The 26,608-nt window shown below is 42.5% G+C and overlaps 1 protein-coding gene and 1 long non-coding RNA gene across 8 annotated transcripts; one reads left to right on the top strand and one right to left on the bottom strand.

The window, feature by feature from the left end:
• Positions 1–38: 38 nt before the first annotated feature.
• LOC120757275 (uncharacterized) lies at positions 39–6,179 on the top strand. 2 transcript variants are annotated; one of them, XR_005702446.1, is made up of 5 exons: positions 39–301; positions 795–1,004; positions 1,345–1,508; positions 3,607–3,762; positions 5,973–6,179. It is a non-coding gene; the product is annotated as an uncharacterized LOC120757275 (long non-coding RNA). The 2 variants fall into 2 exon arrangements; XR_009208189.1 differs by having other exon boundaries at positions 39–1,004.
• ENTPD3 (ectonucleoside triphosphate diphosphohydrolase 3) lies at positions 1,230–23,257 on the bottom strand. Of its 6 annotated transcripts, none has more exons than XM_040074437.1 (11): positions 22,914–23,239; positions 22,255–22,352; positions 19,075–19,195; positions 13,832–13,949; positions 10,806–10,956; positions 9,876–10,035; positions 7,599–7,829; positions 6,890–7,162; positions 6,684–6,794; positions 6,047–6,184; positions 1,230–3,850 (listed from the first exon to the last, which is right to left on the bottom strand). In XM_040074437.1, exons 3-11 carry the CDS (start codon positions 19,192–19,194, stop codon positions 3,617–3,619), a joined length of 1,536 nt encoding a protein of 511 aa, XP_039930371.1. In that variant the 5' UTR covers position 19,195; positions 22,255–22,352; positions 22,914–23,239; the 3' UTR covers positions 1,230–3,616. The 6 variants fall into 6 exon arrangements, with proteins under 6 accessions (XP_039930371.1, XP_039930379.1, XP_039930389.1 ...); XM_040074445.1 differs by having other exon boundaries at positions 1,231–3,850; positions 22,255–22,289; positions 23,131–23,257; XM_040074455.1 differs by having other exon boundaries at positions 1,266–3,850; positions 22,255–22,289.
• Between the last annotated feature and the right edge of the window lie 3,351 nt (positions 23,258–26,608).

Genomic DNA, 26,608 nt, shown 5'->3' with positions numbered 1-26,608 from the left:
TCACGCGCTCTGGCGTTCCGCGCGCGGCGCTGGGGCCGGCTCCCGGCTCTTCCCGTGGCTGTTCCTGCTCTCCTGTCCCTGCGTCCTTCCGTCAGACCCCCACCCCGCCCCGGCCGCAGGAGTCTTTTCCAGAAGAATCAGTCCTTGTCTAACCACGCGCGGGTCTCACCCTCCTCCGTGAGCGCTGCATTAAACTGTCCGGCTCTGGGGTCCTCCCCTGCCCACCATGAGCCCAGCCTGTTCTGCCGAGTGTGGGATACACCGAGATTGTCTTAAGTCAGAGTGTTCTTTGATGTGAGAGGTTGTATACTTCGTGCCGCTTTCGGCTGGTAGAATGAACTTTCTTCACAGTATGGGGATGTGTTTCGGATTTGTGCTGAACACAGGGTTGTTGATAAGGAGATGTGGTTTTTATTGCCGAGCAGGGCTTGCACAGAGCCAAGGCCTTTTCTGCTTTCCATACTGCCACACTGGCGAGGAATTTGGGAGTGCGTGGGAGGTTGAGGAGACACAGCTGGCACAGGTGACCCAGGCTGACCAAAGGGATAATCCAGACCTTAGGACATCATAAGTTTATAAGGTGGGAGAAGGAGGAAAGGGGGGACATTTATTGTGATGAGGTCTGTGTTCCCAAGTCACCACTATATATGATGGAGCCCTGCTCTCCTGGAGATGGCTGAACAGCAGCCTGCCCATGAAGAACAGTGAATTAATTATTTGCTTTTATTTATTTGTGCGTTTGGTTTTTACTTTCCCTATTAAACTGTCTTTATCGAAACTCGTGAATTTTCCAGCTTTTACCCTTCCATTCTCCACCCTGATCCTGCTGGTGGGGGAGTGACGAGCGGCCGCCTGGGGCTTGGTTGCTGGCTGGGGTGAACCTACCACAACTTTCAAGCCTAATCAGCAGGAAAGGAGACCTTATCAGTGGAACAGGCAGCTTATATAAATAAATAAAGAAGAAGAAAGAAGAAGAAGAAGAAAGGAGAAGAAGGAAGAAGAAAGTAAGAAAGGCTTGCTTTTAACTGTCAGGATTTTGCTGAGAAAATGGCATTCAGGAGATAATGAGTCCTGTCCACTTCAGAACCTGGTCAGTTTTGCAGCTTGCAAACTTCCACCCGCTAGAACAGCATTTCAGAGATCTCTTACCCCTCTATTAACAATAGCTTTTCTACCAGCATGAAAATACTAGTAGAGGAGGGGAAAAAACATGCTAAAAAAACATGGCTTAACTTTTCACAATTTTATTAATCTTTATAAGCAGGCACTGAAGAGTGTCAAAAGGGAAATAACCTCTGGTTTATACACCTTCCCAAGTGTTGTCATCTTCCCTGTCTTTCCCAGAGATCCTTCGGTTCTCGACAGCAGGACAGGGATCTGGCCTGTTGATGTGGTTGCAGCTCACACTTGGGGGAGGAGTTAGCTGTGGTCACTGGAGCTGCTTGGCTGGAAGTTCAGCACCCTCAGCTTTCCCATCTGGAACTGTCAGGAGAGGTGCGACGGAGCAGGTGGGTATCCTGGTGACACTGAGGGAAACTATATACATAAGGACAAGAAGGAACTACTAAAAAGCAAAAAAGTTATTCACGGGGGAATTTGATTCTTTGAACAGATACTGAACCTATCCAAGTACATCTGGAAGTCCAAATGGTTTTTGAACAAATTTACTTGTTCTTTAGCTGCCAGCTCTACAGAGACTAACTTCCAAATGTGCTCCATTTGTGTAAAGCCACATCTGAATGGCCCTGCCACTCACAAAGCAAATGTTTTGTAGGGCAAGTAAATATTCCAGAATACAATTTTCCACAGAAATTTGGCAGCTAAAGAAAACATTTTAATGCTCTCGTCCAACTGTCTGAGGTTTTTTTCACCCATAACTGCAGTTATAGATCCATCACATAAAATGTCTCATACCAGCCTCTGTAATGTCCATGCACTCTAAAGTAAATTTTATACTTTCTCAGATATAACTTTGATGGCACAGAACTCTTCATCATCTTATAATACCTTTTGCCTTATTGCTACTCCAGGAAGACTGACAAGACTTAGCAGTATATCAGTAGAGAAGGGACGAAGCCCTATTGATCTGCTTGAAAAATCAGTTGGTTTTTTTTCTTTTTAATTTAAAAAGATATTTAGCTCCCTTCAAATCATCTGTCAGCCTATGGAAAAAACCACAAAAGAAAACAAAACCCCAACCCCACAACCAAACATAAGTAAGAAGGCGATATAGAAACAAAAGACTGAAATTAAAAACATTATTTATGGGTAAAAATACTGGCCAGTGTTCTCCTATCTATCCCCTAATCTATACTGGGAACAGATGAAGCTGAGATAGTCCTATGATTTAAGGGAGTGTGAGGTTTGGTGAAGAGTGCCGGGCTTTCAAGGAAGCCAGCTGTTTTCTGCATGAAGGCAGCAGCACTTGTAGGAAAGCTCTGGAGTCAATATGTTTGACAGAAGTGTTTGCCAGGTGGATCCCAGTGCTGCTGAAGGACAGTGGAAAGGCTGACCAAGGCACTAGAGCCATGACTGCAGCTCCAGCAGTACGTTCCTGAACCCACTGAGAAAAGGTTTTTTGCTGGCCCGGAGACTGGCTCCTGTTCCTCTTGGCCTTGAAAGAAGGACTTAACATGTTAATGGAATGTTCAGATCTGAGACTCTATCCAGACAGCTGAAATAATACATACGTGTCAAATCAGTACGGACTGCCGCTGTCTGAGACCAACAATATGTGGGGTATACAGGTTAGAGTTTCAGTATGAGAACCTACAAAAAGCATTTCTGTGAAAGTTAAAAAAGGGCCCTGGAAACTACAGTGTCTTCTGGAGGCAACTATGAGATATTTCAATTTAGGTTCAGGTACTAAAGTGTGAAAGCATTTTGTTCCACCTCCAAAGCAAATCTTATGTACCAGACCAGAAGCATTTTGGGGTCTCCTTGGTACCAAAAGATATAGCTCTGTTTAAGACAGGCTCAAAAGTCCTGAGAGGTGTTGACAGTTTATCACACTGTTTTGTGATGGGGATCAATCCATTTGGAACAGCAATAAAAACAATTCTATCACAGCTCTTCCTTTCAGTTCTTGTCATTATCCAGTGCTTGTTCCAGTTTCAGAAATTAGATTACTTCAAGGCTTTTAGTGTCAGCACTGCACACAAGGACAACTACCATGTTTCCACCTCCCACAGTTGTTACTGGCTTGTTTAATTTTATCTTAAACAACTGCCACTGTGATCAAATCCATCACTACTTGAGCTGACCAGTTAGCACAGAGTTAACGAACAAAAAAACCGAAAGAACAACAACAACAAAAAACAACCAAACAAAAAAACCATACCTGGCAGGAAAATGCAAGTAATCCCTTATAAAGCAAAGTGACATATCTGCCCATGTTTTCTGCACACTGGAACAATTAGGCTTACAGAAACAATTACCAAAATATTTCAAAAGCATGCCAATTCACCATATCACAGATTGCTTTGTCACTCTTCTCTATTTACGCTTCTGGTCCAGAAGTCATTTTTGCTGTCTTCAGTTTTGAAAAATGGGGAGCACACTAAAGTTCTGCTTAATAGCACTATAGAATTTTTGTCTTGTCTTCAGCAATGTTCATTCATTCTGGAATAAATACGTGTTCAACGTGAGGGATGTTCTTCCGATGATGCGATACAGCACACAAGTAGATGAGGAAGAGGAGACACAACACTGCTGTAGCTGTGAGGAAGACAAGGAGCCCAGCAAACAGAGAAGGTTTCAGAGGTAACTGGATCATCTTGGCTTCTGCTGGAATCATGTTTGTGAGGCTTAGCATGTAACCGAGTGACCACGCTATACTGCTGTTACCAATCTGAAATAAAGACAGAAGAGTCCTATTCCTATGGAATTTTCAGTCAGAGACAATAGAATCCAAAAGCTCAACTGCTATTAATGGCAACTTTAAATTAGCAAGGAGGAATCTTTAGGGGAATATACAAAGAACATACAAAACCATTTTAAAATACCCTTTTTCTGTTGTTCCAGAGGATGGTAATAAAATTGGTCACTGGGCTTAAAGGAGTGAGACACAGGTATTGAATGAGTACAAAGATGTGTAGTCTATATGCAGACAGCCAGTTATGCAATTTTCTGTGCAGGAACACATTTTAAACAAACAAAAATCCCCATCACTACTAGGCCAAATTCTAAAATTAGCCCCTTACCTTAGCCAAATCCCAGGATGTCATTTGAGTTCAAGCAAACAAAACAAGCGAACAAAAAAAGCCCCCAAAACCACAAAGAGTCTCAGTAACAGAGGCAAAGAGGAAGCCAGGATAAAGTCCTCAAAGCAGGAACTCTATCATCTTTTGTTCCATGTTTGGTTTTGTGCCTGCAAATGAACCAAAACTAGGCTCTTCTTTTTAAAAAATAAACATAAATGAAAAACTACTTCAGAATGGGTGAAACAATAGCAAAGGGAGTATGTTTATATTTGCTCCATGGTCCTCCTGCTTTGCTGTCTTAGCCCACTTCTAGTTTGAGCAACAGGGTTTACTGGTTTTCCACTGTCCTTTTCATTAAGTCATCGTCCTGGCACTTGATAAGCACAGGATCAAAAGGTAGTGTCCTTTGTCTTCCTCTCATCATGAGGTTTAAACATTTCAATTTTTGCAAATCATCTAGCTCTGGATCTCACCCAGAGCAGCCAGATCTTAGCATTAGGCCCAGGTTCTTTTCATTGGTTGTGTTCACTAATGAAAAGGAAATATATGCTCCTAGCCTGGACAAAAAAACCACCCTCCACTCATAGTGAGATTATGCTGTTATCTCTGGGGTAGCTTAGCTGATCAGCCAATATTAGATCTTACTATTTTAGTAGAGGCAGATCTAATTAAGAGAATGTAGTTTTGCCTTTAGCAGGTTCATGATTACCCTAGTGTAAAATCTAGGCAACAAAGGTATTAATTTTAAAAAAAGCCTTTTGGGGTTTTGTTTTGCTCAGTATTTTTATAGACTTGGCTATGTACAAGGAAATGTTGCTGGTTTTGGCTGCTCCTATCTGCTGGGGACAATGCAATATATATTAAAATATCAGAACAAATCCACACCCCACCCCCCTGCCCAGTGAAGATTAAGATCTTGAAGTAAACTCTATGCTGTTTTCCTGCTGGGACAGCTAAACATTGGACACTCCTCCAGAGCTGCTAATGATTGTCCACCAGAGGTCAAAATAAGGCAAGAAAATCCTACTTGATTCCTTAGTGCACAAGTAATAGATATGACTGTTCAGAAAACACTGCTTTTGATTTCCCATTCACAGCTTGCCAGCATCCCCTGCATCTAAGGGGATTTAAGAATACACCGTGAAGACCTACAGCCTATTCTTTAGTTGGTTTTGCATGCAAGCGCTGAAGCATTTCCAAACTGTATGGACATTAGGAGACAGTCTGGGATAGGGTTTTAGAGTAAGGCTTTGTGCAGTAGCAGAGAGGAAAATAAATGCATCTATTACACAGATATTGTAAGCCTCCTCTCTCTGTCAACTGAAAGGCAATACCCATCCAAATGCATTCTTATTCCAGAGAGCCAGATTACAGTACAGATGGATGAGCTGGGTGAGGATGAAAACTGTCCTAGTTGCTTCATCACCACTCACTGACTACAGTCTGCTTTGCCAGTTCCTCCAAGGCTCTGCCAGGAGACAGCAAAGCGGAGTTCTGCTCTCTGGCTCAGCAGGGTTAGCTCAAACTGACCTTGTGAGGTGTTTTAGGCAGTTCACTGCCTAGAGCAAAATATTGGGGAAATGTTTTAAGCACAAGTGTTTGATCTTTGCTTAAAGCTCTTTAAAAAAATCTACATAGCATCTCCAAGTAATGCTGTGACCCCTGAAAACAGGCTGAGATGGCTCCTGAGGTTTGAAAAGTGGCTTTGTCTTATGCCAAACATTTGACAGTCGTTTACTAAGGCTGTTCACAACCATTCTGGTTTTGCAGGCTGCTGCAACTTCTGTCTCCTCCTCAACCTCTTTGGATTAAAATGACAGTAAGGGAAAATTATTATTACTCACCTCCTTTTGAAAATGTATCTGTGGCCAAGTTTCTGCATTGAAGTTGTAACCATGTACAAGCAAGTAATAAATGAAATTGGCTGAGAAACAGTAGGATCTAGCATATATTTCTTCAAATTTGGGCAGCATAAACTGGAGCTGAAAGCAAAGGGTTTGTTTTTTTAAAAAACATGTTAATTATAGAAAAAGCAAATGCTTTGGGGTTTTGGTAACTAAAGAATATTTGTGTTCCAATTAGAAGTTAGTAACATTTTTCAGAAACACCAAGTAAAGGCATAGACAACTAAATACAGGAATTCAGAAAAAGAAAGTGACATAGCTTATGCAGTAGACAATGAAAATAAACATAAAACTGCACATTGAAGATTGAGGATGTTATAGTTTCTAAAATTTCCATGTCATCCTACAGCGTGGTTAGAACTATGAAATGAAATTTTGAAAGCTATTCCAAGTGTTAAGCATGATAGAAATACTACAAGGTTTGAAGCACAGTGGAAAAACAAATGCTAGGTTGATACAGACCTTCTGAAAGGTTCTGAACACATAGCAATTCATATTATTTTTATATCCCTCTTTTAGGGGTTTAAAATGGAAAAGAAAAATCCCAGCAACACCAAAAACCAACCAACCCACTTACCTGTGCCCAGCTCTGTGAACAGAAAAACCACATACTTGAATTGAAGTCATCTAGGGAAAAGTGCCCAGATAAATTCAAAGCATTCATTGTATAGTAGAATCCAGAGAAAGCCTATAGAAAAGGAGTCAATGACAGGTTACTTTCAGAACTACAGAAATCAAAAGCAAGCAAGCTCAAAAAGAGACACACGGTGTTTGCAAACCTACCACAAAATTCCCTTTAGCTTTTGGCTGATGTATTCCATTGAATGGACAGTCCTCTCTGTCTCTGCAAGCAGTGAAGTTAAACAATAAAGAAACCATCTTCTGGCACAGACCTGGGTCTCCTGTTCCATGGAAATTCACAAGCTGGTTTGGGTAGTAATTTGCTGGTGTCAGAGACTGTGTACAAAGGCTGCCAAAGAAGTACTTCATCGTTAATGCTGTATTGTAGTTTTGAGGGTAACAGGGATTATCCACATTGGCACTGGTGTTCGATTTCTGGGGAGAAAAAGAATCAAACAAAAACAAACAAGAAACCCCAAACAATAAATACTAGTCAAAAGCAAGAAAGATCTAATTTGGCATGACCTACTGGAATCTTTTTAAACTGCAGATGCATGTATTTTTGTTCACTGACATGACTGGTCAGCACAACACTGCTGATCACTATAATTCATACAAATTCCTTTCTCCAGAAGTCATTGGCTGGATAAGGAAAATATTTACAAGGCCTTTTTGTCAAAAGAACTCTCACTAATTTTTAATAAATATGAAGTCCTTTGTATGAAACCTAAGCGTGTTTGGCCACAACAAGGCACAATTGAGCTCTTTGCTGGGTCTCCAGACTCCAGCAAAGGGAAGAGAACACAAGCCTAAGACCTTGCTCAGACAATTACTGAACACTTTCAAGAGCAACAAAGGGTCTTAAACAGACCTGGAGCAGCAATGCTAAAAGCCTTTTCTCAGCTTCATCTCTCCCATAGCACTGGTGGCTGTGGGTGTAGACATTGTAGTTGTAACCATACAACTTCACTTGCAAGGTGCTATTGAAGTGCTCCTCAGGGTCCTCAGGGATAAATGAAATTTGAGTGGAAGCTCCTCCAAGGTCCAATGCACCCATAGTCTCTTTTCTGTAAGGATGGACCCATGTCCTCCAAAGGTTTCTCTGCATGTAAAATTAAAAACAAGGCAAATTAGAAGTATCATCTGCTTGTTCTCCCCTCAAGCTTTTCTACTCTTTACTTCTTGAAACTTCACCCCCCTCTTCTTTGTCCTGCATACTTTCAAAGAAAAAAGTAACTATGAGGAAAACATGCAAATGTTTTTATGTATGGGGCATGTACTTTCGGAGAGTGAAATGATCTTGAAAGATGGGAAAACAAATGCAGCATAGTGTTCAACTCAATAGGACAACACAATGATCAAAGCATAGGACTAGCCAGAGCACTGTCTATCCTAGAATGCAGGGATCTGAAGTTCAGATACCCATGAGACCTTGGACAAATCTGGATGGAAATGGTATCAAGATTTGCTTATTTCAAGGCAAGAAGAAATATTTAAGGGAATAGAATACTAAGAGATCACAGAGACAGAAGGAAAAGCGAGTGAAAATAGAGTGAAAAATGCAAAATGTCCAATGAAAACTCCATCAAAGTCAAAAGAACAAGGACCTTAATTGGCACATTTCCACCAGTGAAACTGCAGTCTGATCCATTCGGATAGCATTTTTCCCTATTACCCAAATTATTCCCCAAATTCTGTATTTGATCTACATAGTCACAGTGCCCAATATAGGTTTTCTCTGATTATCTATGTCAATATTTACCCAATGAGCATGATGAGATGAATGTGTACACCAGAAATGGGAAACAGTGGGGTTTATGGGCTAGCAAATACACTCACAATAAAATTCTACAGTGAAAAATTCCCGTAAACAATCCCTCACAGAATTTGACTGTTAGCCCATTGTCACAAGAAAGGTCACAATTTATCTCTTCTGCTAGTGATATTCCACACACATTTCTTCATGGAACTCTCTAGACTAAACTGGTTTCATATCATCTTACAGTCCATTTTTATGAATTTGCCATATGGAATTTGATATTTGGATTATTAAAATTCATGTGGTAGAAGACTGACACCACCTTGAAGTCCATGATGCCACTTTTGTTGCATGAAATGCACACAATGAGAAAAACTCCTACAGAATGTGTGATTCCAATACTTGTTTTGTTAATGTTGCAAGTCAACAACATGTTCACCATGAGCTATCACTCACAGCACCAACAAGTAATTGCTTCTGATTTAATGGCCACAATCTGATAGGAACCACTCAATCAGGACAGCTAGCAATACTCAGCAGTTCTGGTTGAATTTCATTTCAGCCTAGTAAGACAATCTGGCAGAAGTGCTGTCGATGCTGAGGGCAGCACACTCCTGCCACAAATGCAGATGAGTGGCTGCGGATCATCTTGGTACAGCTTTTACTCTGAATGAAGTCACACTGAATACCTGTACCTAAAAAGGGACCTTCCAACCCATCTGACTCCCTCTCTGCTATGGGGTTCCTGCCTGACCCTGTTCCAAGTTTGAGAACAGCATGAGTATGTTTATATTGGTATCACTTGGTCTGCACAAGACAGTTGGTGTCGCAGCCTACTGCTCGTAGCCTGCAGCTTTTCAGCAGTCTCGGAATGAGCTGTGTCTGAATGATTTCTGGCTCAGATGAGGCATATTTGACCACCTTCAGAGCTTCAAACAGTCTTGTCTGCTTAAGGCTAGTGAGCCAAGCAATTTGGAGACCCCTAAGCCAGCAGGTCCTTCACCAGTAGGGCGGTAGGGAGAGCAAATAAGCAGAAGAAAAGATCTTTAGTTGGCACCACTGTCAAGACAATCGACACCCGTCACACCTAATATACCAATGCTTTTAAGAGCGATCTCACTTTTTGGTTTTAGCTAAGGCACCCAGTGTCATTTAGAGAAGAGCTCTTTTTTGTGAATCAACAATTTTACGTTTGCCGTATCCCACTCCCGTAACAACGTAGTCTTTGATTTATGTTTGCCCTATTACTGCCATGAAAAGACCCTGTTAGAGACTTCAAGGGAAAACAGAAGTTGCAAGTATGACACTTTAACAGGCATGTCCTCTCAAACTTCTCATTTTTAAGAGGGAAACAGTGAAAAGAAAATCATGCAGTTTTTTTCCACACACCTCTAAGAAATTGCCCATTAAATAGTTGGCCGTTATCCATCCATACACCCCTTCCTCTGGCCCAGTTATGATCTGCGCACCCCTAAATTCAAAAGGTTGTGCTCTGAAGTAGTTTTGAATGCTTGCAAGGACTTCATTGGCTGCCGATTCATTTTGCAACCTAAGCAATTCACAAAACATGAGACACTGAGCATCTGGAAAGGCAATTTCATGTTTATTGTTCACTGACTAGCAATTCAAGAAAACTCCTGCAATCACCTAATAAATGAAATAGACATTATTTCCCTGAAGGGGAAGCTTATGATAGGGAACAGCCAGTATCCAGCATTGTTTCAGCAAGCAACTCCATCAGTATTTACCAACTTCACTCTTTATCATGCAACTTCATGGGTGTTTTTTTTTCTCCTTATATACACCTTTAATCTTAATGAACTGAGTGTTTATATGACAGCTTCTGGTTAAAACAGTCCTGGAATCTCTCTTCCAGCTCTGTTTAGCCACAGATCAAATATAATAAAGCCAGTTTGTGCCAGGGCTAAAGCCACAACAGACCCCAAAAGCCACATCACATCAGATCACATCCACACTCAGAATGCAGTGTCTGGCTTCAATCTGCCTTTGCTGCCCATGGGTGTGCACAAACATTATCTGTTTACATGTATTTTGTGACAGATGTGAAAGAGAAAATCAAACTCTTGCCTTCTCCAAAATAAAGCAAGTTTCTTTTCAATACAGCATAACAGAGGGGTTTTATGCAGACACGCTTTTGCTATCAAAAAAAGTTAATTAAATTAAATTGGCTGGGCTCCATTTCCTTTTGAGATGGCCAATTTCCAGTGGGTAAAAATGCATCCAGTACATTTTTCATGTTCTGTTTTCACAGACTGCTATGCTAGTATGCATACAGAGTAGTTCAAGTTTCTGCCATACCTCAGCAGTCTCATGCCAGCTGTAGCCCCCAGATAAACAGAAGTGTTTTTATGCAGATGGGCTGGTATTCTCTCCTTGACTTTATTCATACAGTCATCAAGAGGCTTGGCAAGAGCTCCAGGGCTATTCTCATAGCTCGATATACCAGGGCCTAAAAGAGAACAAGGAGATAGATTTCATCCCGCTTTGCCAACTACAAATTAGTCCAATTAGCAAACAGGTGTTAAGAGAAAGACATTTCCCCTTCCCCCTCGCCACTGTAACTGCAAACAAGGGTAGGATGGCTGAAAAATAGGAGTGCTTATGGAATAAACAATGTGGTGCCTGTGCATGTCAAGATCCACAGAAATGGCTCTTGAATTAATAGAAGTACAAGTCTGCTCTGATACATGAGCTAATAAACAGCTTTCCAAATTTCCAAAGCCTTCAAAGAGCAGGAATGAGAGTTACACCATGCTGCAAAAGGCATAGCTATTTGAACAATTAACATCAAGGTCCTGCCTTGTCCAACACCATCAAGACCATCAAGATCTCAACTTGTTCAGGCTCAACTTGGGTATATAAAAAAACATTCCTTACTAAAATTTCCTAGCTGAGGAAGTTGCCTGGGGGAGCAATCCAGGCAATCCCATGAAGCCACTGCCTCACAGAGAACAACTGCAGAACTCCATCTACCTCTGTAAGATCCATGTCTTGCACAACCTGCTCCCAAGCTAAGCAATAGGTGGCTCTTGCCGAGTTGAAATGAGAAACCATTTATGTTCAGTCACATTGCACTGATAGAAATAGAAGAAAAAGCGTGTAAGCCTTTACAGATTCCACACTCCCAAACTCCTTTTTTGACTGTGTGAATTTAAACATAAACATTACCATGTCATCATTAGATGTTCACAGCCCTGCTTTTGAAATAAGACTTTCTGAAAGTTTTAAGTCTAGCACAAACTTGCCTGAAGCTGGAAGGAAAGCTGCTACCAGAGGAAAACAGAGCAGCAACATCCTCAGCAGCTGCCATTGCCTCACACTCCTTTGGTGCCTGCAACTTCCCATCTTCCACTTTTCAGACAGAGCGGGTCACAAAGGCAATGACCATTTTCTTCTGGACAACTGCCTGTTTTGCCAATGCTTAAAGCCTTACCAGGACTGATTAACTGCACTGTAAAGAAAGGATTTAGTTCTGGGGCTGGTTCCTACACACAAGGGCAGATGTACTTCATAAAGGCAGAAATTAAACCATAAAATTACCACAGAATTCACAGAGTAGTTGATTGTTTGGCCTTCAAGTTCAATAGGCATATGAAAATCTGCCTCTCATTATGGCCCAGAACCATCCCCCAATTTAAATGCTTAAGACTATGGTTAGAGGGTCACTAAAGAAACACTGACAGATGTGTTTACGACCGTCACCCACAGCTTACTGGGCACATCTCCCATGAGCCAGCCCTCTGTCTCCAATGCAGAGTTATCCAAGACTAGAAGAGCGTACCCTGGTGATTCGGTACGCTCAGGGATGAGGAGTGCTTGTCCTCCTCAAGTCAAGTACTTGACCATGTACTCTTGACCATGGCTAAGGACATGAACCTAGACAGTTCACAGCGATTTGGATTCCTCTGTTTTGTTATTTATTTGTATTCCCCAGAGGTAAAACAAAATCTAAACCAATCCAATCAAATTCACAAAGCACTGCTGTTTTTTTCCGAGACAAAGAATAATGCAGTTTCTCTGTGCACGTTTCTCTCACCAGAATTCCTAAAGGCAAACATTCCTAATGAGTCAAGACCTGAGTTAGCAGAGTGTACCCCCCACCTCAGCAGGCTGGCCACCATTCCAGCAGTTTTTAAGGACATTTCATCGTTAGAGACATGACAATGCTTTACTTCTGTTCATGTTACACTTGCTTTTCTTTCCTTGTTCTGCAGTTGCTAAGAATCTCCACACATATGTTTAACACTGAAGACAGAAATGCTGGTGCTGTTGAGAAACCATTGCCTTCTGCACCCTGTTACTCACAGGCCTCTGTGGCTACATCTCCAGCATCTATTTCTAGATACAAAGATAAAGACAAGACTTTACAAGATCGTGACTGAGAGAGAAGGAAAATATTCTCTTTGAACACCGCAGTTATTATCAGAGAACAAAAATCCTGATTTCCCTCCCCTACCTGGCCATCTATCGTCACAAAATGCATGGCCTGTTCATAACTTTGAAAGCTGAGTCAGATGTGAGTGAAGTTGACTAAGAGTTTCTATGAAGGAATCCACAAACACTTAACCATACTGGAGTGTGATCAGAAGTGAACCTAGTCTGTCTGTCTGTCTGAGGAATCAATTTGAAACCTCAGAGAGAAAACAGGGCAGGTAGCCTGTGGTGCCTGTGGGACATCTTCTAGCTGTGCACAGACACAGGTATTCCTGAGACAGAGGCCACATCTACACATTTGATAAAACTATGACACCCTGTCAGAAATAGTTCTGCCAATTTAGCTATTTTACTCAATATTTTTATTAGCTATTTCCTAGTTCTGTAGAGTGGAGAAGTTCATTAACAACTAAGAACTAACAAAAGCTAGATTCCCATTCTTCTAAAACTCTTTTTATTCCAAGCTATTTTAAAATATAAGACTTTTATTCTGAAAGAAAGACAAGGACTGAACACTCACAGGTCCTGTCTCTCTTTAGATTGAATTCTGTCTGTACTAATCCTGCACTGCTATGGAGAAAATCAAATTTTGCTACAATTTTCTTTCTCTGGTGAATGATTAGAGCATGTTACTGTATCAGTAGGAAAAGAACTAATGCTGACAGATACAGACATAGTCTTGACAGTCTTTTCCCTGCAGCACTGAAAAGGGAACAGAGTGGGAAAAAGGATGGGAAGGGAAGGGAAAGGGAAAGGGGGAAAGGGAAAGGGGGAAAGGGAAAGGGGGAAAGGGAAAGGGGGGAAGGGAAAGGGGGAAAGGGAAAGGGGGAAAAGGGAAAGGGGGAAAGGGAAAGGTTAAAAACCACTAAGGAACTTTCCTTTGAGCTCACCTTTCACATTGCACTTGAAGGTTTGGGTCACTACTCCTGTGTTGTTTTCTTTTTCCGCTGGCCACTCATAGACATAGACTGTAGTCCGAGAGGATCCAGCATCAAGGACTATTCCATACTGTGGATTAAGAAAGAATATATTAGATGAAGAAGCAAACAATGACAGCTTAAATGCCCATATGCAGCTGCACTTCACTGCACCACCAGACATTTAGAAAATGCATGCACAGTGTATTATTTACAAGAGAGATTAATTTGAGTGTTAGGCACTTAGGCATGAATCCAACAGCCAAGCACAGAATGAATCTGGCTGCAAATCAAGGAACATCCTACATATCTTCAATAATTAATTCAGTGGGGGATGGAGAATGCTCATCTCCTTTCAGCATCAGGTTCAAAACCCACACTGACAAATAGACAACACTGTGTTAGGACCTGATTTTGGGGCAAGTTCATTTCCCGTTACCCCAGTCCCTTCCCTGAACACTGAAGGGTTTGATATCTAAGCACAGCCTTTCAATTCAAGGATGCACAAGGGATGCATAAAGCTATAAGCAAAGAGGTAAAGTACCTAACAGTCAACAGTCAGAATGATGTAAGAAGTCTGATTCTTTCCTAATTGCCCCATAAACCTCTACCTTTGAGTAGTTTACTCCACCTGAGAGTTTGCCTCTGAGAACAGGCTGTGCCAGAGTATGAGACAACACAGAGGGAAAGAGAACCAGTATTACCCCATGATTATTTATAAAATAAATGAGAGAGATTTAAATTTCTTGCCCTAGGTCCCTGGGACTCTGGGATTAAAGCACAGGTTTCTCCATCCCTCCCCACTGCTTACCAGACCAGTCCTTCCCCCTTTCCCATATTTTATGGCAGTAGAAAACTGTAGCAACTGGGAAGGCAATCTCATAAAGGGAAGCAAAAGGCAGTTTTGGTATCCTCTTTGTGGTCCCTGAAAGTAAGTTTAGCTCTTCCAAAGTCACCTAATTGGTAAGAGTCACACAGTATAGGGTTCATTCTTCTGTCAGTGCTTTTCTTTTGAAACAGACAGGTGCCCAGGAGCCTCACAATACTGAAAAATGAGAGCCTCCCTCTGTCTGCGAAGCAGTAAGAGCCCCTGCAGCAGGCTGGTAAATATCCCACTGCCTCCCTGGAGGACGAATAAATTGCTTCAGGTGGCAAACCGTTTAGTTTCCACACCTGATTATTCCCCACTTCTGCTGGAATCCTAAAAACTCCTGGCCCCCAAAGAATACCAGCAATACCAGTCTAGTCTGTTTCATAGAGGACTGTTAGATAACGAAAATTGCATTTATATTTATGTAGATGATATTTACCCTGATCCACTAAACTATTAGAGGCTCCATAGATAGTATCAAACCACTGCATCATGGGGTTCTTTTTAAGTAACTACTTTAGCAAGGATAATTTGAGTGTATTTCCCGTCTTTGGAAGAGATGAGCACCCTGGAGGTGCATAACACAGTAATGGTCAATCTGCTTAAGGGCTACTAATTAAATCTCGTCTCAGTCAGCTTCAAGTGGCAAACATAAGCTTTTAACTTGGCTACTTTAAGAGCTAACTATCATGTCCAAGGAGAGCTGGAAGATAATGGAAGCATTTTTACCTCCGTTAACTGTGGACTTTTTGAGCTACTTCCTCCTTCCCCTGCATTTCCAGCCTCCTTCTGGAAGTAAGAGATTTCCGTCCCAAAGAGTAGTGCTACACTTATCTGAATCAATGTGTGACTGACATTTTTTTTTTTTTCTTTCTTTCTCCCCCTCCCCCTCCTCCTCTGTGTTTCCTGTACAGCCTCTTCCTTCCTTAAAAGATACGCTCATTTTTGAAAAGGTCTCTTGGGCCCATTGCAAGGTGACTCATGGAGCTCCTCAGGACTTATGTGAGTTCACTGTGTGCGAACTGGCCCATGCAGCCTCAAAAAGTGGTGATCAGTGACAACTGTGCCACATGTTAGGACCAAGATTAATCTTTAATTAAAGAACCAGAAATGACACAGGATGCTGCATCTTAAGAAGGTGAGAGAATTCTGCAAGCCTTGTCTTAGCAGGCTGCCAAAGACGAACTGGCTGGATTAAAATTAGGGACATTAGATTTCTGTCCAAGATGCGCATTGGATCACCTTTGGCTGCCCATTAAGGACAAGCAATGCCTTCCTGCTTTGAAATGCACCTGTGTGAGAGCATAGGCAAACCCTTATCCCAGGCAAGCAGCTATGACAGAACAGAATTACTTTTTCTCCCTTCTTTCCTTTCTACTTCAGCTGTCTCGCTGAGTATTTCCATCATCTCGAAGGCCTGGTGATTCCCTAGTTCCCAAGAAGTGCACCATCTACTCAATGGACTAGATTAGTCAGACAAGACAGGGAGACAACATTCAGAAAAGCTTCAGAGTTCTGTTTTCTAGTCCAGAAGAAAAAAAGGAAGAAGAAAGGGGGGAAGGAAAATGCTTATTATGGGAATATGACTTTGTAGGCACATCCTGAAGAGTAGTAATCCCAACAGATAAGCAAGCACAAGGCCCAGGATCAATCACCTTTTCAGCCTGAGTGTCATTCCAATAGGAGGACGTAGAGATGCACAACCCCTCAAAGCAGGCACAGTTATGATGGGTCACCTGCCTTCCAATCACTTTGGAAACTACAAAAGAGAAGCTAACAAGCTAAACCAGTTACAGGGAAGATGGAGGTCACAAAAGTGGGTTGGTACTAGATGCATGCTTCAGTCCAGCTACATGGACTTGAACAATTTTTAATCAAGTACCGCATCCACAAACAACGCAAAACACTTCCTAAGAGCCAAAGAGACGTGAAAAAATTAGCTATTGAAAACTGTAGCACCTGGAGGGGCAAATTAAAGAAATACAATAATGAAGTGGGGTTTTTTACTCTAGGGCTCGCAAAACAGCAGCAGACAGTTTTGGGGTTTTTTTTGACAGGTACAAAGGCTTATTACTTTCAGCACTATCATAATTTACAGTTGCAGACTTCTCCACTAAGGATGTTTGTGCTTTCTTCTTTTCTCTTCTCACTTCATGGTGTATATCAGTGAGTCGTGAGTTTTTCAGTACCCCAACCTCATGCAATGGGCAGGGCCTTCCTTCACTAATCACTGGCTCAGTCTGCAGATAATCCAACCATCCAAGATCCAAAACATTCAATTTTGCAACAATAGCTTGAAACACCAGTGGTGTAGCATGTAATTTATTTATCTCTTGTGCCACAATGGATGTTCTCAACATACATCTTGGGAAAGAGCTTTTATGCCACAGGTAACGCAAACAGTAATAACTGAAGAACAAGGCCATTTACAAAAAATTAATCTGCTTTCATCATGTTGTTGCCATAATTAATTTTAATCAGCCATTAAGTTCAGGACACTGTCATTTCCAGGCTCCATCATATCAGCTGGGTACTGGAGTGTTAGCCTGGTTTTTCTGAGTTTTTTAACGCCTTTTGAATTTTCATAAAATGGAGTCAGACCTTTTAGCTACTGTACAATATTAGGAGCAGTTTCTACCTTTTTCTCACAGATGTAACATAAACAAATCCTTTGTTTTTCATTCTCTGTCCTTTGTTTGCATATTTCTAACCTGAAAACAATTGTAACTGACAGTTGGTCTGGCCACTTGGCTGAAGGGTGAAAAACCCCAGAAGCCAATCTTCGGCCAGACCTACAAATGTATAAAAAGTAAGAAATAAACAAGGAGGCTCTCTCTCTCTCCACCCTGACTCAGCTTGAGCCGGATCGGAGAAATTCTCTGCCCTGCGTAAATCTCTTGTTTCGTGTGATTGCTTTGCATGTCGAGGTAACACTGGAGGGTTTCACTGGCATACCAAGGTCCTCCTTCTACCTGAGAATTTCTTGTGAATGTAAATTACTCACTGAGGATGACTCAGTGTCTCAGGAATCAAGCTCAGGGTCCTCCCTGTCACCTGCCTTAGCAGACTTACAGCCCAAACTCAAATCCAAGGCAAGGCACACCCAGTAGAGGAAACACCAGCCTTCCTACAGAAGCAGCTGTGAAACTGCTGTGATTCAGTAAGCAAACCTCCCCACTTAAACCAGCTCCACATGGTCCAAGTGGTTCCAGTGCTTCCTCAAAGACTAAGGTAAACAGTTTTATCATTCTGAATGTGAAACTGAATCAATGACAAGCACAAGAGGCGTGTAGGCTGTCTTTTAGGTAGTGGCTTCAGCCTTGTCCTGGCTTCAGCTGGGTTACATGTCAGTCCAGTCATGCCTTGCATGAAAATTGGTGGAGTGTGAGGCTGCTGCAAGCACGCATTTGGGGCTCAACAGAGCACATGCTTGAGGCACTGTGGCCCCATGCATGATCCCAGCACACACCCCCTGCCACACCACACAAACACATCAAAAGGGTATCAGAATTGCGGTTTTACCCCATTGTCTACTCACCACTAAATGATTCAGACAAAGCCAAATGTGTTTATAACCCCATGAAGTGCAACGAGGCATTAGCTTATCGTTATCAGTATGTGAACTATCCAGTTAAATACACATGCAGATGGAAAGGTAGAAGGGACTTCAAAGAAAAATCTGACAAGAAGATCGTGGGAAAAAAACCAGAACTCTACATGCCAGGCTGCACAGCTTCTTACAAGGGTATTTTCTACAGCTTTTCCTCAGTTGTGTACATCTCTCATTGGAGAACCTTCCAGAGCAGAAGGCAAAGCCCGATCTTCAGGCTGTTTCAGTTTGTCTTTTGCAGTTTGCTTCCATTAATATCCAGCAAGTCCCAACATGTGGTAAAGGATCAAGTGCATACATAGAGCCCCAATGCTTTTGATACACAGGAGCAATTTGCAAAGATGTCAGCATAAACTTCCCAGCTGTGCTTGGGGGCAGAATTTAAACTCTGACTATTTCCCACGTCAAAATTATTTTAAAATTACTTCCGATCTCTGGCAAAACTAAAAAAAAAAAAGAAGTGAGATATTTTCCCCATTTGGCCTTTCGGTCCTGAAGAAGACATTGTGCAATAGCCACCACAGAGAGGGAATCAAGAAATACTTTTCCTGCTTTGCCACTGACTCTTGACTAATTCTCTTTTTCTCTCAGCTTTCCCACGATGATATGATTAAACGTTAATTTACGGCTGTAAGCTCGTTTGAATCACCCCATAAAAATGAGTTTAGAAAGGCATATTATTAAATATCAAAGTTTAAAACATTGTTCTCCTTCCTGAGGTATCCTGTGACTTACCTTAAGCCCTGGGGAGAGGCTCCGTTGCTGATTTATCTGAATCACTGCGATAGCAATAACAAGAACTATGCTTAGAAGAAGGAACACTTGGGCAACAACACTTGGGGTTCTGGTGAGCATCCTGAAAGACAAAATGGAAAAACACTTAGGGAATTCGAAAAGATTTGGCTATTCTCTCTTAAAGCCTGGAGCCCTGAGTCAGCTGCAACTCATCTAATTTAATCAACTGGATTACCTAGTGGAAATACCATCTCCTCCTCAAGAACTGCCTGATGTTTTGCTGTCTGGAAGGGCCGTGTCTGTCTTTTCATGTTAACGATGCCAGATTTCACCCTCAGCCTGCCCGTTTTCCACGGTGCCCTACGTGGAGGTGCCTGCTCCCCACCTCCCACACCTGAGGAAACACAGGCTGTGGGCAGGCAGGCGTGGGCTGGTGCTCACCCAAAGCTCCCCCGTGCTCCTACAATACAGACACAACCCAGCCATGCAGACACCTGAGGGAGGCTGCTCCACTGAGTGCAGCTGGATGTTTCTGCCAGAGATGCAAGGTTGATGTCTACAAGAGATACAGCCTTCTCAGCAAGAAAAAAAAAAAAAAAAAAAAAAAAAAAAAAAAAAAAAAAAAAAAGGTTTTAAGAACATTAAAGTAGGCATCTTTCTACTAACTGTGGATGAAATGTGTGTATGTGTGCGTATTCCTATTATTATCGCACTGCATATAAAATATAAAATATATATAAAATATAAAATAAAAAATATGCACTTTAACTCAGAGAATTTGCAATGAAAAGTTACTAAATCTAAGGAAATCTAACATGGTTAGGTTGGACAAATCCCAGTGTGGCATGAAACATGCGTGCTAACAATAAGGCTATTTATATGTTCATATCCTCTAGAAAAGTTTCCTAGAATTCAAATGTGCTTTAGGTTTCCTGGAACTTCTGCTCGTCCTTTTCCATGTCCCTGACCAGACATCTCTTAACCCCAAGAGGCCATTCAGTACCTCTGAATACCGGCAATCCACGTTTCAAAAGTCCTTGTGCTCCCCAGGGGTTGAGGAGGAAAGAGGCAGCTGGAGGGATGTGGCAAGCTTAGAAGTGTCAGAGGAACTCAACAAGGAGAACTTGCTTGCCTTTATTACATCAGAAACCATTTGTTTTGGCACAGAAAAACCCACATAGCCTGGCATGACCTATCCTGAGTCACATCTCCTAATTCTTCCGTACTGATTGTTGAACATAGCAGTGGCTGCTCAGGACTGTCCTGCTATTTCAGCAGTCACCAGTGCCAACCTGTGCTGAGGACAGGAGCTTAAAAGTGGTCTTCAGTCCATGGCCAGAGCACACCGGGTCAGCCCCATTGTATCTGCAACACATGGTCTTAGCTCCAAGCAGAGCCCGAGGGCTGAGGGAGAAAGCAGAATAAATGCTTCTAACACAGTTTCCCTTTTCTAAACCCCATGGGCTCTTCAGCCTGGGTACCCATGGTTCAACATCTATGTTCACATTCAAAAGAGAAGAAAGAAATTTGTTTTGTTCTGGGACTAGCTTTGCCTACGGCTACTGCTTTCCTTCTTTGTCTTGCTATTTCTGTTGTGAAAACTATCTCAGATTGGCTTTTGGAAACTCTTTTGACACATCTTACTTCCAAAACATATTTTTTTACATTCATTAACTCCCTATTCTAAATCCATATGGGCTCCTTGTTTACTGCTTATCTACTCTTCCAATACTTTCTTTCTTGGCTTGGTAATAGCTTTATCATCTTAATCATCAGTCAGTTTAAAGAGAAAATTACCAGCCACATTGGTGATCTATTTACATTTCTTCATTGCTTTACTATCCTGAGACATTGAAACATCATACACACAGTGCACAAATGATAAAATGAAATCTTTATTTTACAATTACAAAATACGTTAACACCTATACTGTAACCTGCAGATAATGTCAGGACATGCTAATTAGAAGTATTTATACAGATCAATTCCTTTTTGAAAGGAGAGAGCAGATTCTTAACTACACATTTATGAATCACCATCTGTATAAAATACTTTAGGGGAACAAAAAGTCATTTTCTTTAGCTTCCAGTTGTACATGGATATATCTATATAATATAAAATGACTGAAAGAGAACTGTCTGCTCACAGCCTAATATATACCAGTCACTCCTGGATCAAAACACTGATGTTTAGTGCTGGAGAAAAACAAGTCATCATCTAAGAAAAAAAAAACATGCAGGACAAATTACTCTTTGAAAAACCAAAGCATTACTAAAAAACAAAGCAATAAAGACTATTGGACTCTTAACACTTAAGTCTTGATTGATTAAATATTTTCTGCTTCCGTTTCTGGAAAATGGAAACCTTGATTTGTTGAATTTCCCGTGTGCTTCCCTGGTACTGGGATTTGTCTTCATCGGAGATGATTTTTCTCTTTTCAAAAATCTTTTTTGAGAGGGACCATGTAAGGTAAGGGCAGATCTCTTAAGACATTTCTCAAACAATATTGTCCCATCAGCAAGCAGGACAGTTTCATCAGAGGTAGTCTGCAAATCCTGATTTACACAATAGCCTCTGTATCACAAGGGCACCTTACACTCCGTGACCCCTTGGAGTCATCACACAGCTAACACTTTTGCTGTCCTGCCACATAACTGGATCAGAAGCACAGGGCTATGTTTACCTATGGCTACACTCAGATCTAAGTCTCACACACCAGGCAATACTGTCACATTTGCCCATTCAGTGAAATCTGTAGAGATATCAGAGTGGAGTTCGTTCACTCCACAGTTTTAAACAGAGTTGTAAGGTAAGAAACTCTTGCTACCATTGCACACTTGTTGGCACAAAACCAAATGAAAGGTGTTAACTGAGTATCAAAACCCAGTTGCAGTCCACTATTAAAACAACATCATCCATGAAGCAAGAAACAGCATTAATACATTATTTTCCACACCAAGTTAATTACTTTGGGCCACCCATGAGCACACTGGAAGGATCGCTTTCTTCATCTTACCTGCAAGCAAAAAGAATTCCTGCCTGCGAAGGAGAAACACACTCAACTTCTTCATGCCACCGACATTTTTATCTAAGTTAAATGCACGCCAGTAAAAATAACTGCGCTGAAATTCCTTTACCCGAGTAATTTGAAACCAAACCCATTTCTTTTAGGTACTGACCTGTTTGTTCAAAGGGTGGGTAAGCAAGCACCTTTCTGAGAGATACAAACACATTACCATTTATTTCAGACGAGGTCAACAGGTGAATGTTTTAAGTGCTGTGGGGAAAAAAAAAACCAAACCCAAAACACGCACACAAAAATAATAAATAAATAAATAAATAAATAAATAAATAAATAAATCCCCAAACAAACAAAGGGAAAAAAAAACCCACAAAACAAATCCCGTAGCACTAAAACCCCAACAGCCGTAGCACTTTAAACCCCATGATGAAAACCCGCGAGGAGGTTTCACACGCCTCCCTTGGGAGGAGAAATTAAGTAAAAACAAGCGCACGGCCACAAAATTGCGGGTGCAGCTTTCCCTCAGCTCCGTCCCGGATGAGAAAGCTTCACGCGATGGTTGCGAATTGCCAGAAAACACCAAATTACGCCCCGCAAAAGGAGGTCGGAGAGACAGAGCGACATCCCCGCCGCGCCTGCCGGGGCGGCAGCCGCGCACCCCTCCCCTCGGCCCGGCCCCGGTGCGGGGATCCCGGCCCCGGTGCGGGGATCCCGGCCCCGGTGCGGGGATCCCGGCCCCGGTGCGGAGATCCCGGCCCCGGTGCGGGGCTCCCGGCCCCGGTGCGGGGATCCCGGCCCCGGCACATCCCGAGGTACCTCCGCCAGGCGCTGCCGGGATGAGCAGCGCCGGGAGCCGGCTGCACCCTCGGCGCGGCCGCCAGCGCCTCTCTCCCGGGGGGATTTGTGGAGAGTCACCGGCTTGGTGCCCGCCCTCTGCTCCCGTGTTTCCGAATCGATGCAAAACAAACAAACGAAAATAACAACTTGCGGGTTGAAAAGAAGGGGGATAAAAAAATAATCCGGATGAACTGACTGAAGTGGAGGGAGGAGATCCGCGGCGAGCGGACGCACCCGAGGCGTCACCGCAGCGGGAGATGCGGCGGGGGATGCACCCCGGAGCGGGGCTGGGAGGGCTCCGAGTTCCTGCCGCAGAACCCCCCGGGCACGGCCGTGCCTCCCTCCTTCCCTCCCTTCCCCTCCTCCGGCGGCTCCCCGCTTCCCGGAAACGCGGCTCGGGATCTGCGGCTGGTGCGGGAGGGTGTTGCTGGCCGCCCCTGAATCACATTCCTCAATTCCCTCCCAAGGCGAGGGCAGAAAGGGCTCTGTCTAGATGTGGGTGAAAGAATCCCCGCGTCTTCTGAAAGGAACAGGCGCTTTCTCAGGAAGGCATTCCTCGGACCCCAGAAATCAGCAGTCCCTCCACTTTTAGGGCTACCTTCCCATTCAGGTTTTAGCGCACAGGCACCACTTATTTTATAGTTTTACTGGAGTTCTTGCCAAACCTAGGCTGAGATCCTGCCCTGTCCAACCTGTGTGATCAGCTACAGCCGAGGATCATCCTGCAGCCTGCAGGATGGGTTTGCCAGGGACGTGAGCTCTGGAATCACAGCGAGACGCTTCAGCTGCTTTGCCACCGTTTGCTCATTGTTCTAGGATTCAGAGTCACATAACGTAAAAACCCAAATTCCCCTTTTCGATTCTTTTTCTCACAAAGATCATAAAGAATTATGGCATCTTTGATTTTCGAATGAAGGAGAACAAGAAACCAGCTGCAGCCTTGTGAACCATCTGTAAGCATCTTTTCATAATCTACTCATTTTGGGAGTGGAGGCAATTTTCTCTCTTTGATGACAACACATTATTAAAGCTGATTTTATGATGATCTTGGGAAATCAGTTCAGTTATTTCTAGCACATGAAGACAAAGCCTTTCATCACTCCTGATTGCCTGTCTGTTGCATGTAATTTATTTCTTTTGTATTATTTCCATTCATGTGGCATATTTTTCTTCTCCCATCCAAATGTATTTGAGGCCCTTGGTCCAACTGACTGCATTGGTATGAATCCACTCAGGTGTCCATTTAAAAGGACAAGTGAGCTGTATTGCTTACCCCATGGAAAATTATTATTTTTATGCAATCAAACATTAACATTTTGAAATAGAAAGTAAAATGTCAACCAGCCCTACACCAGTGACTAAAATTTAATGCTTGCAAAGACAGAAAACCCCCCCTTCTGTATCATCTACTTCTATAAAAACAGACATACAAGATTGTTTTCTTTCTCCACCATTTTCCAGAGCTGGGCTGTTGCACGAGCTGCTCTTCTTGTGGCTATTACTGCCACGCTAAAATCATGATAGCGGCACAAGTGATGTGGGCTGTAAAATCCCCCAGCTGGTTTGAAGTCCAGGACACTGCTCCAAAATCAAAGATTCTCCTCCAGGCATGCCCAGTGGCTGTGTTTCATTGGTTCTTCTGCTCCAAGCCAGGGGACCCACCTTAGATCCACTACTTTATCTTCTTGTTTTCCAAAGCCTTCTTCTTTGGCTTTTCTTCAGTTTCTTCCTCAGCCTGGTCTACCCTTTCATAGTTCTCTTCTCCTGATCCTCTATCTCTCCCTTACTCCCAAGGCACAGATTAAGCTGGGTGCCATTTTCCCAGTTTGCAGCACACACGCCTCTCCTCTCCATAATTTTCTTTGCTGCAGCACCTTTTCCTTCTCCTCCTTCAAATATCCTTGTTCAAATGCACTTAGTGTAACTAACTGTATTGATTTGTTTTGCTTTGGACAGAATCTACCCCAGATGTCCATTTAAAAATGACAAATGAGCCGGATTGCCAACAGTGTCAAGGAAAAATTTATTGCTTTTGCTGCCGTTGAGCATGAATATGTGGAGTAAAAATACAATGTCTGATATTGGCAGATTCATACATAAAAACCAGTGTCTATGATCAATAGCCAGTCCCTAGAAACTAAAACATTATGGGTATGAATAAAGTATTTGTTACAGACACGTTTCTGCAATGCATTTATGGTATCATGCTTACACAGGGCCCACAGCAGATAGTGCCCCATTTCCCTGCGGAGTGACAGCAGCAACATCAGGAGAGAGGATGGATGATTATACATCCCAAGACACCACGGAGCTGCATCTGTTCCTTGTGTAATGCTCATACAGCACTGGATGCTGGAATATCAAGAGGCCTCAAAATATCCTCTGACACGACACCAAAGGGTGAAATGGGGAGAAATCTTAATGTTAAAAATGGAGTTAAGAAGACTCCGGTAGCTGCAAAAAGAGAAGTTTGCTTTCTTGCATGGTACTTTGCCACTTCATACGAGTAAGATCCATCCCTTATTTCTGTGCATTCTTTGCAAGATCCAGTAAACAGAAAGCTTATCCTCTTCATCCTCAGCTTTTTGCACCATTTGTGTTGCTTTTTGCACAACCTTTCCCACCATTTGTGTTGTCAGCAGTTTAGTGTGATGCTCTTCGACTCAGCTCATCACTTCCATCGATCTTCCTGGGACTTTTCCTCAGTGTTGACAAAGAGCCTTCTTTCACAATTTCTGCTCCTGAAGACCTCCTACCTTCATGTTCACCTCAGGATCAACTGTGACAAATGGCAATGCAGGCAGAGCTGTCTAAAGAATTCGGAGCCCTCTGGGCCAGCATGAGTTGGGACATTAAAATTAGGCCTTTTTTGTGACTAACATGCTGTTCCAAGGCAGAAAGCACTTACTCTATTTGTTTCAGACAAACATTCGTCATATTATGCATCCAAAGCATTGCAACAAAGCTGGTGAAAGGTCTGGAGGATAAGTCCTGTGAGGAGCAGCTGAGGGATCTGGGGTTGTTTAGCCTGGAGAAAAAGAGGGTGAGAGTTTATCACTCTCTAGAACTACCTGAAAGGAGGATGTAGCCAGGTGGGGGTTGGTCTCTTCACCCAAGGAACAAGTGATAGACAAGAAGAAATGATCTCAAGTTGTGCCAGGGGAGGTTTAGATTGGATAACAGGAAAAACTCCTTCACTGAAGGGGTTGTCAAGCATTGGAACAGGCTGTGCAGGGAAGTGGTTGAGTCACTATCCCTGGAAGTATTTAAAAAAACAGTAGATGTGGTGCTTAGGGACATGTTTTAGCGATGGATGTGGCACTGCTGAGTTAACAGAAGGACTCAATGATATTAAAGGTGTTTCCAATCTGAGTGATTCTATGATTATAGCAGCATACTGTGTGAATTGTCAAATTTAGGAAGATAGCTCTCCAGGCTTTCAAGCAAGGCAGTGACAAAACCACACGTGGACTCTACATTTAGAAGAATGTTAGATGCAATTCTTTTCAGAGATCATGAATGCAGGGGTTTTTTTGTTTTACACCACTGCAAAACTGATTTTTAATAGTCTTAAAGCATCTGCTGCCCTATAGTTTTCTGCTGTTACTGACAAACACCACCACCACACCCCCATAAAACCCCCATAAAGTAAACTCATAGCTATGGCATGAGAA

This window comes from Hirundo rustica, chromosome 1 (assembly GCF_015227805.2).
Source record: "Hirundo rustica isolate bHirRus1 chromosome 1, bHirRus1.pri.v3, whole genome shotgun sequence".
Taxonomy (NCBI): Eukaryota; Metazoa; Chordata; class Aves; order Passeriformes; family Hirundinidae; genus Hirundo; species Hirundo rustica.
The sequence above is the reverse complement of the archived record's forward strand: the minus strand, read 5'-3'. Positions and strand labels throughout refer to the sequence as shown.